Consider the following 14,863-nt stretch of genomic DNA (forward strand, 5'->3'; position numbering starts at 1 on the left):
GTTAGAAGGTGGTGGCTGGTGGTGAAGTGGTGGGTAGGAAAAGGGAATGCAAAAGGCTAGGGGGGTGGGGAATCAATTTGGAATAAAAATCAGTAAACTCAAAAATAAAAATGGGGAAAGGAATTGATAAAAATAGACAAACAAACAAGAACAAAGGGAATGATAGATGTTCATTCCTTTCCCTTTGATAATTAACCCCAACTAAACGGCCCCTTAATGGTTTTTTTTGTTAAAATTCTTACTCAAAAAAATATTGGTCATACTATGCTGATCTAATCGTGTTGAAGATTTATGTAATGCCCATTATACAAGTGCACAATTAGATTATAATTGATTTTAATTTGCCCCTTTCTAATTATGAATGGGGTCGACAACTCGACATCACTTTGAGGTTGAGGTCGCTAAAAATCCCCATCAAAAAACACTAGCTACTTGATTAATTGTTTCAAGTTTTATAATTATCTTAGTGTGTCAATTGGTAAATGAATATTATTTATGTCATTTTTTGGCTTTAATTTTGTAATTGATTGAGCACTCTTTGGATAATTTGTTTTATATTTAATCACCATTATAGAAGGAAAAGGAAAAATAACGTAAGGAAAGTTTGTTAGCCAATCATATACCATTTCTAATAATGTAATATTGTACGTAATGCACTAATGTTTAATAGTTTATTCCTGAATGCGTGAGCATTAAGAAATCTTTATTATATGTGATGACCTAATTAAGCATCTACAAGCTAATTAAGCAATTCATTGGTTTCTATGGATTAAATTAAAACTTCATTAACATTTGGTTTCTATGGATTAAATTAGCACGACATGCGCCGAATACGGAATAAGCTAATTAGTGTTAAATGTTTTCGACACATGTATAATTACATGCATGGGTCAATATGACACGACGAAATATTAGTTAACTACATCGAGTGTGTGTTGAGGTTTCACAAATCGTATAATAAGATACAATACGACACAACAAAACACAACACAACACGATTGTCAGCTCTAAATAAAATACAACATCTTAAATATGTTAGTTTAATTTGCTCGCATATAATAACTATATTTCCTTTTTTTTTTTTCCATATATCTTAATTTTATAAGATTTTTATATCAAAATGTAGAGAGTTCAACACACATAATGAGGAACTCCAATAACATAAAGTAATAAAACTACGAGGTGTTGCCTTTTAAAATCTTAAATTGATTGATAATTTGTACTGTACTCGTATTAGGCAATCTCTACTTTGTATGTAGTCCTAAAACAAAGATTAAAAGAGGCTGCTCCATGCCAGGATCATGTGAGCCCCACAAACTTCATTCTAAACTCCTTTTTTTTCCAAACTTACGTGTTAACTTTGTTTTCTACTACTAATACTCTATACCTTTTATTTTATTTATTTTTCCTTTTTTTTTTTTTCTCGCAATCACCCTGCGAGTTCGGGCCTATATCAATACTTCTACCACCTTACCTCTTTCCCCTTTTCCCTCTCTCTCTACTCAAACCCCCTTACAAAAAATTCTCTATCTTCTCTCTCTAACTCATTCTTCTTCCTTAAGTTAATAATAACATCATGAACCACAAAAATCAAACCCTATTCACTGGTAATAATAATCCCATGAAGCGCAGCCCATCTGAGGCTGCGCTTCATGCCCTAGTCAACAATGATCCAACAAACATCGATATCGATCATCATCACCACCATAACAACCATCCCATGTTCTATGATCATCATCATCATGCCGCGGCTGAATTTGTTGATCCAACGGCCGCAGTTGTTCCTCCTCCTCATCATCCTCATCATCATCATAATCTTGGTGATGATTTTGGATTTAAGACTAATAATATTAACCATCAGGTTTATTTTCTTTCTCTCTCTAAAATCCCTAACTATATATATTTTTTTAATTGTATGTTGGTTTTATCTAACGTTTATTTGTTGGAAAAATATGAGATATTTATATTGTAAAAAAAAGGGTGTAGGGAATATGTGGTAGGTTGGCGGAGTACTCAATCATTTGCTACTCTACTACTACTTCTAGTCCCGAGTGCTGTGTACTGTACTTTCTGCTGCACTTCTTACTTGCACGTGCGTTTCACGTGTTTCTTTATTTTTATTGTCTTTTGTTGCCTTTGTGTTGTGTTCCACCTATTAATATTATTTTAATTACCGGCTTTTTTATTTTTTTTCCTTTTCTTTTTTTTTTCTTTTTACATGATTATTTTATTGTAATTTTGAGTAAAATATGTAGGAAATTACAACGGTAAAATTGTAAGATATTTTCTATCATGTAAATTATAAGGTACTTGATCAATTATTGAACGTTAAATCTTGGATAGTCTTGTACGAGTATCATACAAGTATCTATTATGATATTATGTCACATGTAGCATGTCATATGTTTTATTTTGTTATTAAATTTTAGATTCATTTATAAAAAAAATTAATTATAAACTTATTAATTTATGGATTTCATGAAATTAACCTGTAAAGCTATAATTTGTGATTAAAATTCTAATTGACGTTTGTCAAGAAAGTTTTATGAAAGAAGACCAAACAAATCTACTTAAATTTTGTAGTGAAATACGTTGACACAATAAAAGTAGTTATAAATATATAGCGCTCAAAGTTTTAACTTTGATTTTGTATCCATTTGAAAGGAGAAAATATAATACTTATATTTAAAAGAAAAATCAATTACTTCATATTATTTTATCCATGATATGGCTGTATGATTTAGTACGATCGAAACTATTTGAACAACGTGCAACTAACAATAATTTGCAGGAATCACTTTGATGAACGTGTAAATCTTGGAAATTTGTATATAATAACTCAAAAATCTTCTCAGTATTAAAGTTTAAACTAGAAAACCCTGATCATCAATCTAACTTATTTAACATTAACATTTATGTATGGAAATTATTAAAATCGAGTATTAATCTGCTCTTTGCATCCATAAAAATAAAATAAATAAATACGTAGTATATATTCGGGTCTTAATAAAAAATAAAAATAAAAACCTAAATCCTGATCACTTGCTCAAAAAATAAAGTAGGTTACATTGTACCAAAACATATTTACTGAGCTTGACTTTAAAAAAGTTGATGCAGATTGGTTTGTGAGCAATAAATATAGTAGAGGACCGTGAAAGTGATGAAACACAACTGATATTTTACAAGGGTAATGCTGTATGTACTTTTTTTTAAAAGTATTTTGTAGGGAATTTATCGATAATTTACAAGTAAATCGGTGTTATAAATGTTTATTTATTGTTTTTTTTTTTATTTACTTTTAGCTTTTTATATGCAACCCTTAGGGTTACATATATCTTTTTCCATTTTATAATTTTAATTAAGGAGGTAAATCATGGATTAGTTGCTATGTTTTTTGGGCTGATGATAGCCCCAAATCAAGTGCTTAAATCAAAGTTGTCCAAAGTTAATTAATGACTAGGAAGATAATATAGCATGATCCATGATAGATACATAAAGAAATTATTTTGACGTCCTATTTATTTTATTTTTCTATTAATATGTACTCTAATAATGAAAGGAGTACTTCAATTGTAGTTTTGTTTTTCGTATCTCACAGAAGGGAGTGTCAAAATCAGTTTTAATTTCAACACATAAGGGGTTTTAATTTGTTGTATTATGTACTCGTCATGAATACAATATATATATTGTTCCTCATCGTACTTGTATAATTAATTTGTATATCCATTTTTTCGATCAGAGTGAATAATGTTCTGATTTTTTCATAAATTGCTGAGATTTGCACATCTTACAGATTATGAAAGTATTTCATGTTCCTATATGATATCCTTTCATTATTGGTCACATTCATAATCATATATGTATCCCTCACTATTCATATTTTTGCATCTCCATCAATTCCATCACTCCGGTTAAGAAATTTTTTAGTAGATTTTTTTTGGTATTAAGAAAGGTATCCCTCTGTATCTAATTACAAAGTTTTAATTAAACTTATTAGATTTTAAAAAAAGTATTACTATTTGATAGGATTTTTTTCAAAGATTGATAGAGTGATACGTATAAAAAAAAAAATTTATCGGACATATGTTTTTTTTTTCCTCAACTCGAAATTAATAAAGAACAATCTTTATTTCTTCTACCTTTCAAAAAGTCTTTATTTTCCGGCTAAGAAGCATGCAAATATACTGAAACTTTCAAAGTGAGCTTCGAGCTCATATTAGTCATAGACTCATAGCCGAGAGTTTCATAAAGAACGGGGAAATCAAATCAAAACTACTCCCTTCGTCCTTTTAATAACACTAATAAATCTTTAATTGAGTGAGCCTTTAAAGTTGTTCTTAAAAATTGGAAAATGACTTCACATAATTTGTTCTTTATTTATTCAACTTTTGGATGTAAATTATAGTAAGCTTAGCTATGAAGAAATTGACAAATAATTAAAGGGAAAAAAAAGGGAGATTCTTTAGGTGAAAATGACGTAAAGACTAAAGAGTACTTTAAAGTAGGGTTTCTAAAAAGATACTCCTAGATTACTAATTATGATGAGTTGTGATTCGAATTCCAAATTATTTTAATCGGGCCCCACCCGATAAAATAAAGGTTCATGCTAATAATTTACGTAGAGAATACTTCCAACTTCTATTTAAAGAGACTTTCTATTGGATTATTATAAGTATGTAATTAGTGGTAAGAGCTTTTTGGTTCTTTTCTATCTCTTTCTTTCCTCTTTCCTTCTATTAAAAAAAAAAAATTAATAATTGGAATTTCATATTCTAGGAGATTTTTTGATCTACCAGGTATAATTCTATTTCAAATTGAATTTAATTTTTAAGATCAAACTATTATCAAATACATATACCATAATATGTTCATTTGAAATTAGTTGGTAGATTGTACGGATTTTTCATATAATTTATAATATTGTAATACGGTATAGATGTACCTTTACTTGTTATAGGTTTGTTGTTTAATCTCTTCTAATTATCACTTATATTTTATAAATACCGATATTTTAAAAATGAGTCAACTTTTTTCAAACATCTTGAAGTAGTACATAATGCCATAAATGCTAGGGTATTATGCATAGCTGATTAGTTACAATATTTTGACATGAACTAGTCCATGTTATTGCCCTTATTGGTAATATATCGTTACATTATTTTTTCATGGACATGTTATAATATTGTGCATCTTTTCTTATGCCTAATATATAGTTACAATTTTATTTATTTTTTTATGAAAACTTGTTTACATTATTTTGACATGTACAGATGTACTTATATTAATATGAACAAATGAAGCAGGACATTATCAATAGCTTTGCAACTGGAGGAGGATTTGATCAACAAACAATTTCATGGTATCAGAATTTCACCCCGCAACAACCCTGTCTCTCTGCGACGATTGATTCGCAATCATCCATCTGTGGTATGATCATATTTATGAGAATGAATTGAAGAGTGTAGTATAATACTTGTATATAACATGTTACAATATTGTTGCATGTGATGGTGTAACAATAATAATGTGTACTGAATATAATGTAAAATGGTTGAACATTACTAATTAATATTCCATTCAATGTGCGTGCAGCTGGAAGTCCAACCTCAATTCTTATTAAGCCGAAAACAGGAGATAATCAAGGAAGTGGTTCATCAGAAGAAGATGAAGAAGAGACAGAGGCCGGTCAATGTGAACAGAGTGGCGATGATGGTATTGATGTAAAACGCCAACGAAGGTATATAAGTATTATTTTTGCATTAGTACATATGTTTGTTAAGAACAATTGATAAGAGTATAAAACATATTACTGGGCCTATTTGTAGTGGATCGGAATTTCAATGTATGATCTCTAGGGTCATGAGGTATGAATGCTGTGAAATATGTACAGCAACCAACCTTAGTACTATAATTTGATTATATGCAAGTAGAATGACCACATAAAATGTGCAATAACATAATACATTAAATGTTTTCACGATGAAAAAAATAGCAGATTAGCTAATATTGTGTGTGATATATTTTAGGATGGTTTCGAATAGGGAGTCTGCTCGTCGTTCCAGAAGAAGAAAACAAGCACATCAGCAGGAGTTGGAAGTTCAGGTGACATATGCATTACCATTCTAGTAAAATTTTACTGAGTATTACGAACTGAACGAATACAGAGTTTTTCAGTTGAAATCTGTCATTAGTAGCTAATTGAAATTGTCCAACTGAACTTACTGATGTGTGATGTCGGTCCAAGGTTTTTAGTTAATTGACTGAGTTAATTCTGTTTTGGCATTAATTATCTTTATTTCATCTAGTATTAATGTTAATCAATCTTTAGTTCTGCTTAATAGACTGACCTTGTGACTGTCTACTGTAATTTGCACTGATCTTTGAATAAAAATCTAGCTATTATCTCTGTGTGTTTAATGTGAATATGAGTTCGGAATTTAACAATTGTTCTGTTTTATACAGGTTGAGCAACTTGGTGTAGAGAACACTACACTCTTCAAGCAGCTGAACGAGGCAGCTCAGCAGCTCAGAGAAGCCACCACAAACAACCGCGTGCTCAAGTCAGATGTGGAAGCTCTGAGAGCCAAGGTAAAGAGACATATTATTAAGCTCCTTATTAGCTTGAAATACTAACTACTACCCCCGTTAACTTTTAGTTGCAACTTTGGGGAGATGTAAAATATTCCAAAGTTCCAACTAAATTAGTACAAATTAGTACTGCAAATTATTATGAATGACAACATATGATCGAAAATTCAGGTGAAATTAGCAGAGGACAGGGTTACTCGAGGCACTCTGAATCAGCTTCTTCAGAGTACTAATTTGGGATCAAATTCACTTCAAATGTCAGGCAGCACCCAAAACATGTCTTGTGTGACGAATGTCACCCCAACAATCATGGTGCAAGGACAAGACTCGTCGTTTGATGGGGCGTTTTCGTGGCAGAATTCCAATGATCATTTGTTGCCTGGAAGTGCTAGTAGTGGCCTAATGAGTGACAGTACAGTTAGCTGTGGCGGTACTAGCTGTGTGACAGGAATTTCGAGTGTATTATGTAAGTACTCCTAGATGGTTTTTGTGTTCTAGGAAGGTGATAGAAAGAGGGAAGTATCAAGGGTTGAATAATAACAATAATAAGTCTTGTAAGTTATTAAAGCTAGAGTTCGTTGTATGTGTATGTTACTGCTGCTGTTGTTGTAAGCTACCTATTCTATGTAATTTTGTGTACGAGAGTCAATATATTAATGGTTCACTTGGCTGGTTTAATATATCTGAATTAGTCAAAATAAAAATGGGAAAAAAAATAAGGGGATCAAAACTTCTAGGCTAATTTATAATCACCTAAAAATGTGCTGAGTATACAGTATACAGTATCTGCATTTGAAAATCTGAGAATTGATACTTTCATTATTCATGATAAGTTGGATACTTATAACTTGTCAGTTGTATGATAGATTTACACTAGATTACTACATAATAGTATGATCATTGAAGATGTATGAAAGCCAACAGGCATATGTATCAAGAATTTGCACAATTCAAGCAAGTGAGAAATGTATGTCACATCTATCCGGCCCCAATGGCTTGAACCCCCTATGTTATGTGAGTATGTGACAAAATGCTTGTTCCTGAGACACATTTTCTATAGCTCTTGAAAAGAGTGGAACAATTGACAAAGAATTATGAACATACAAATCGTGTTATGCGTGCATATTTGTAGTTTTGACCTCTCACAGATTACATGCCAATCCAGTCTAAGTTTGCATGCTAAACTCGTTAGGAGTATAAAGATAGGAGAACTGGATGGATAAGGAAATCCTCATCCCAAAGAGTCTCTAATGGGATTCTTTCTTTCCCATAATTTAAATCATAAGGTCAAACCCTTATCCCGAGGTCAAACCTTGCTTGATACAAATTATAGTAACTAAACCTCGAGAGTATATGTTGATAATTCTTGGCCTATTATTTGAAACAGCATAAACATCTAGGACCTGTTCAGTTCAGCTCCAATCAGTTCAGTTCAGCTCAGTTTCTAATTTCCTATTCTCATAAACAATTCATTTCAGCTCTATTAAATTCCGTTATTTCATTTGTTTTCAGTAATTCGGAACAGACCCTTAGTGTTTCGGGTTATTCGTGATCAATCCTCACATAAATATATAGGTTAGTTCGTTTTAATCCAGAATCAACAATTCTTGTCTATTTTGATCTATGCATATACAAAAGGTAGGTGTTTAATTCGTTCGTTGCCAAATACAAGTAATAATTTGATATTGCCAACTCAATATTAGCTAGTAATTAAGAAACTACTCCGTATAACATGTTGTGGTCTTAAATTCCAGTTAATAAATAATTAGTAGTACGGAAGTAGCGTAACATATTACGATATTCCGAAACATGAATCATACATCTGTTGTGCACGAGGAGGAAGAAGGAGAGGACGAGGCTGAAACATGTCACGAAGTCATGAGTTCAACAGCTAAAATGGGATGCCTTCTGGCTGTTAATTAATCTATCATTTGTCAGAACTCATTGCTACAAAGAGTACAAACTACAACGGATCTTTTTATTTCTTATTCTTATTACTTTCTTTTAGATGCATCACTTTTGAATTCATGGACTCTTAAGTAGTTTTTTTTAGTACATACAGATATAATATGAGATAGATAGAGAGAATTCATTAACTAAAATAAAAAGTGATGCATTTAAAAAAAAATGAAAGACATATTACTATATTTATACTTCGTATTATTGTAAAATGCTTATTAGTTATTACCGAGTAACATTCACTTGTTGGATCATCAAACAATGACTGACGACTCACTTGTAGTCTTAAGATTCTTTCCTCAAATTGGAGAATTGGGGTTTGAATCATTAAGTAAAGGTGCTGGGTAAGAACTGTTTCTAAGTGATTTTTTATTCTTTATTAAGATTTGGGCTGAGTCATTTTCAGAAATTATGGTAAGGGTTATCTCAAATAATTTCCTTTATGTGGCTAAGGTATATCATGATGCTAACGGGATAGCATAACACAAGTGAATTTGGTGTACTTAGAATATTAAGGGTATGTCAAAACCGAAATAAAATGAAAGTGTTGAGAACTTTGTAAAATAAAAGTAAATGAAAAATGTTAAGAACTTTATGAAATAATAGTACATGTTAATAATAATATTAATATGTATAAATTCATACATTTTCTTTTGCTGAATTAATTAAGCCTAAAAAAATTAATTAATTAAGTTTTATTTCAAAAAAAAATAAATTAATTAAGTCTAAAAAGGTTGATGAAGAAGGACAAAAGCTAAGTTTTAATTCATTGCACATCATCCGACCCCTACCTCCGACTATGAAAGTTGGGGTCGTTGAGTATTGAATTCCAAATCTTACAATTAAAAATTGTAAACTCAACCAATAAACAAAGTTATTTTAAATTTGACTAGAATTCATGAGATTTTTTTTTGAAGGAATACATTTCTTCATGTATACCCATTTTTCCAAGTATGTTGTAAATTAACCAAAAAATATATAAAATAAAAGTATGTCAAATAATAAATTGGCTAATTTTGTTGTATATCTTACATAAATTAAGATGAAATAATATTCCATTATAACATTTTTAAAATGAAAATCATCCCATCATCAATTCAAATTCATGGAAATCAACTTTTCCATCAAGATTAAGATCAACCACCTTAATCATCTTCTCAATTTCATTCATATCCCATCCATTATCCAACCCTAAACATGCTAAAACCCTCTTAATCTCTTTTGCATCAATAAAACCATCTTTATCCTCATCAAACACCAAGAAAGCTTGTCTAAGGAGTTGTTGCTTTTCTCTCTTCTCTTCCTCCTCTAGCTCCATTAGGAGCACTTCATTCGCCTCGAGTTGTTCTTCTAGTACATCAAAACTCGATTCTTCTTCTTCCTTGACTAACCCTAGTTGCTTTACCACATTACAAGCCTTCTCTTTGGCTATTCTTCCATCTTTGTCCATGCCAAACACGGTTATTAACGCTTTTGCCCTTGTGTCGTTGGCTTGTGCTACATTCTTCTTGCATGGGGTTGCAAGGGTAGGACTGGAAATCGAATTTCGAGCATTCGAGTGAGGAACTACTCCTAGGGATGGTACTACATTGCTTACAAGCATTTGGTATACCTTACGAATTCCTAACATATTGAAAATAATAGAAAGAAAAGAATAAAATTTGTAAAAAAATAAAAAGAACAAGAATTAAAGAAGGTTTTAGGTTAGAAGAATAGTAGATTTTGTCTTGGTTTTTAGTTTTGGATGTTCACTACATTTATATAGTGGAAATTTTGGTAACACGTACACCATTGGTGTGTTTCCTAACAATTTCTTCCCACTATATGCCCAATTATTGAGGAAAGGTACAATTAGTATTATTAATTATCATTATCTTAATTTTAATTATGTTTACCAAAATATTCTAAGAGCATTAATTTGCCTTGTCGAATGGGATATGAACTGGATTTTAATTAGTGTATATAAAATATGGTTTATTATTGTGTGACTGCAAGAAAAATGGTATATACATCTAGCTTGATACTATAATTAATTAACAAAGAATGTGAAGATGGGTCATGTGATAGTGGAATAATGGATGTATATCTTCACTAATGAAATGGAATATTGGTAATTTAGAGATTAAATTAATCAACTAATTAATAATCAAGGGCATTTGTAAATTGGTGGTACATCATAAGATAATAGAAATGTTGGTATAACAGTTAGTGTGACTTGTAATCGAGTAACTCCTTGCATTGAAATGGTAAGAAAAATTGTATATTAGTTAATTAGTTGATTTGTTTGATTCGTCTCATCAATTATCGTACGTATAAAAAAAACTCAATTGTATTACACCAAATTGAAATATAATTTTTTCATGAAAAAAGTGAATCAATTACGGGGTTGTTAATACTATTCCATACTGTTAGAGGATTAACTCAACCAAAAGCTTAAGCTGATGGTTGAGGCCCAGGAATATGTTTTATACTTTAATTCCACTTTGAAGGAGGGGCAGATGAGATTCGAACCCGTGACCTTTGTGTCACGCCGGCTCTGATACCATGTTAGAGAGCCAACTCAACCAAAAGTTTAAGCTGATAGTTAAGGCCCAAGAATATGTTTTATACTCTATCACATACGTACCTCCATAGTACATAGCTTAGGCATATAGTTCGTACATCGCTATTAATTTGCATCATATGCTCCACTTTGTATGAATTGTACAGAGTATTACCTAACAATTTATTAGTTAAAACTCTTCCTTCCTACCTTACCCCACACTTTTGTACTTGTGCACTTTAGTGCCTATTCTAAAACTACGGTAATTAACGTCACTTCTTTTGTATTGTCTATCTTAGACTAAATCCTTTATTTTAGGGCCTTTTCTCATTAACTGAAATGAGCTGAACTGAACTAAACTTATTAGAGTTGAACTGAATTGAAATGAATATTTTATGAGAAAATGAAATTAAAAGCTGAACTGAACTGAAATGAATATTTTATGAGGAAATAAAATTAAAAGCTGAACTGAACTTATTAGAGCTGAACTGAATTGGACAGAACTGAACTGAAAATAATATGATGAGAACATGCCCTTATACTCCTTAACTGAATTTGGATCATACAATACAACTTAGCTCGAAGTGAACATGGTTAATAATTTGTATAGAATATTATATCAAGAAGAACTAATTAACACTAAATATGACTCAAATCGATCCAATACCTAACAAATCTACTCATCATCAAATATGATTCACTCTAAATTGATCAAAACCAAATTAATCTGGATCAAATGCCCCGTTCGCCACCTTTACCCTTCCGACAAGACCAATACATTGAGCAAAACATGTTAAACTATACCCTAATCCATGAGACTCGAACCAACACACGGACATTGAATATATTGAAAAGATCATTTGTTAACTTTCATTCCTTTTTTTTTTTGGGTTGTTTGTATGAAAGTCATAAATCATCTTCATTCAATATATTGTCACTGAAATTGAAACAAAAATTATCCCTAGTCCGACAATAACGTTGAATTGATGCACACAAATTAAAGGCAAATATACGTTGAACAGAAACATATAAATCTACATTGTATGATTTCTTGTCACCTACGTATTTAATTAATTTCACATAGAAAGTGGAGATCCGACTACATGTTGCCTTTACTAAATAAGTGCAAAAACAACTAAGCAAACTCAGAAAATCCACAAAATAAATAAATAAATAATTTTAATTTTCTGATGGACCTTCATTTTCAGTGTCAGTGTGTTTAGTGACAACCCATTTTATATTCCATGCACCTCAAGGTCCAACCTATTACCTTCCATGAAGGAGGTATTAAAACGACTATGATATTCATCCTTGTTATTGAATATAAGGATTTTTATGTATTTTAATTTTATATTGATATTCCGTATTAGGCTCTGATCTCTTCACCTTAAAAAAATAATATTAAGGAAAAATAATTTCAATTTAGTAAAATAATTTCAGTTCAATAAATTATTTTCAGTTCAGTAAAAATAAGTTCAGTTCAGGAAAATTCAGTTTTCTTAAAGAAGAATTATAATAGAAAATCAGTAAAAATAATTTCGATTCAGCAAAAATAATTTCAGTTCAGTAAAATTAATTTAAGTTCAGTAAAAAATAATTTAAGTTCAGCAAATATAATTTTGTTTCAATAAAAATAATTTCAGTTCAGCAAAAATAAGGTGAAGTGAACGGGACCTTACTTCACCTAATTTTTACTGAACTAAAATTATTTTTACTGGACTTAAATTATTTTTACCGATTCTCTACTGTATTTCTTTTTTAACGTTACTAATATTTACTGAAATGAACTTATTTTTACTGAATATTATTTTTATAAGGTGAAGTGAACAGGGCCTATAGATTTTTAAAAAATATGTATATAAAACACAGTGTGTATCGAGCGTTGTTATTAACTAATGTTTAATAATTCTTATATATAGTTAATCAAATTGGCGAAAATAATAGTCGAAAACGTTTTATAAGTCCTTAGGGATATATATGAATATATCTATAGGGAGCTTGATTTTTCATAATTACGTAAATTAAAATCTATTTTTAAATGTGTTTAATGCTTATACATAGCTGTTCCTGCAAGGATTCGACAACCCGATCCAAAAGTCCAAAGCACGAGTACGCAACCCGTTAAGCTCCTATCGGCCAGAAGAAAACCTACACAAAGAGAAAGGATTAGCTAACCCTGGGGTATTCCAGGGATAACCGCTCCGATGACAAAGTCAGTTTGTGATGAAGAAAGAGAATTTAGAGAGAGAAAGAGAGAAAGAGAGAGAGAGAGTGTCATTCATTCCCTTCATTAATGGCTCCTAACCTACTATTTATAATAAATACCAAGACAGGTGGCTACAAAGCATGCAAAGCCTTTCTTGCCAAGTGTCAACCTGTTGTTGCCACGTGCCGAATACCGACAGGCCGATATGCCTGCTTTATCAAACATATCTGCCCATTTATCAGCTCTTCTAGGTTCAGGTCCATATTGGTAAAAGATGTCTGCCCATTTTACATATCTTCCCATACAATAGCATTTAGGCTACATGTAGCAAATCCGTATCTTTTAGTATATAAAGATCATGGATAGTAGTTTGGTTTAAATTACTAGAATATATGTTATTAAAAATAAAGATCTAAAAAACCATGGCACCATCTCTTGGCATGTACTAATAAAAAGGCCACCATACCAAATGCGCAAGATACAAGCTAGCTGCCAAGACGCGTTTTCTACCTAAACTTGTTTCCTCTACCCTTTTTCCTTTTTGTACGTTACAGCTCATTAATCATTGATTTATTATAATTAATATTTTACTACGGAGTAATTATTATTTATTGTCGGATTATATTAATGAATTATGAGATGCCTAATGTAAGGTTAGTATCGTCCTTTGGGAATTCATGAAGAGTGGACTTGGAACTTGTCATTCCTACAACAATATTTGGTAAATAAGTATGTAGAGGTGGCCTTCTTAATTATATAAATTTTGGAAAAATAAGTTATGAGCGTGGAAAATTACATTGACCATGATTTTCACTCATTTTACCCTTTTCACTAAACATGATTAAAAAAAAAAGTTAAGGTTATAGGAGGTTTCAACGTAAAATATAGTTTGCTAAATTTTGAGGCGGAATAATCCTAAAATTACAATCAAATCACCCCTATATTATTAGGTTTTATGGCTCTCTCTAAACTCAATAAAATATGAACTAGTCTCTATTTATTAAGTTGAATTCAAATTAGGGTTAGTTTATTTAAGTCTTGTCAAAGTAAAAAGTAGACTCCATGATCAAAATTCAAAAGTCTTTGAATATGAACTTGCTAATGGCTACACGAAACAATAGAATAATTAATTACAAAGTATGCGGTAAACTTTATACCAACTAGATCAAATTTTTAATCATGAAGTAGTATATATATATATATATATATATATATATATATATATATATATATATAATATATATATATATATATAATATATATATATATATTATATATATATATATATATATATATATATATATATATATATATATATTTATATATATATATATATATATAGGAAGGCTCATGTAATATAAGAACCAATCTCAGCCGTTTATTAGTTTTGATCTAACCATCTAAAATTATCCTTTAATAATGGCATTTCTATAATTTTGAGAAATTCGTATTTGGAACATAGAAAAAAAAAAGTTGAACATAGAAAAAAATTTAGATTATAGTTAAAATTTTAAAACATAAGCAGAAAAAATTTAGAACATAAGCAGAAAAATTTAGAACGTAAACAA

The 14,863-nt window shown here is 30.5% G+C and overlaps 2 protein-coding genes across 3 annotated transcripts; one reads left to right on the forward strand and one right to left on the reverse strand.

Annotated features, from left to right (window-relative positions):
- Positions 1-1,424: 1,424 nt before the first annotated feature.
- Positions 1,425-7,268, forward strand: LOC110696287 (basic leucine zipper 9-like). Of its 2 annotated transcripts, none has more exons than XM_021873571.1 (6): positions 1,425-1,861; positions 5,301-5,427; positions 5,593-5,737; positions 6,027-6,102; positions 6,463-6,588; positions 6,760-7,268. In XM_021873571.1, the coding sequence occupies exons 1-6, from the start codon at positions 1,577-1,579 to the stop codon at positions 7,066-7,068; spliced, it is 1,068 nt and encodes a 355-aa protein (XP_021729263.1). In that variant the 5' UTR covers positions 1,425-1,576; the 3' UTR covers positions 7,069-7,268. The 2 variants fall into 2 exon arrangements, with proteins under 2 accessions (XP_021729263.1, XP_021729264.1); XM_021873572.1 differs by having other exon boundaries at positions 1,429-1,861; positions 5,304-5,427.
- Positions 7,269-9,296: 2,028 nt separating this feature from the next.
- Positions 9,297-10,293, reverse strand: LOC110696326 (calmodulin-like protein 2). Its single transcript, XM_021873621.1, has one exon. The coding sequence runs from the start codon at positions 10,175-10,177 to the stop codon at positions 9,629-9,631; it is 549 nt and encodes a 182-aa protein (XP_021729313.1). The 5' UTR covers positions 10,178-10,293; the 3' UTR covers positions 9,297-9,628.
- Positions 10,294-14,863: the final 4,570 nt, after the last annotated feature.

This window comes from Chenopodium quinoa, unplaced genomic scaffold (assembly GCF_001683475.1).
Source record: "Chenopodium quinoa cultivar QQ74 unplaced genomic scaffold, ASM168347v1, whole genome shotgun sequence".
In the NCBI taxonomy this organism is placed as follows: domain Eukaryota; kingdom Viridiplantae; phylum Streptophyta; class Magnoliopsida; order Caryophyllales; family Amaranthaceae; genus Chenopodium; species Chenopodium quinoa.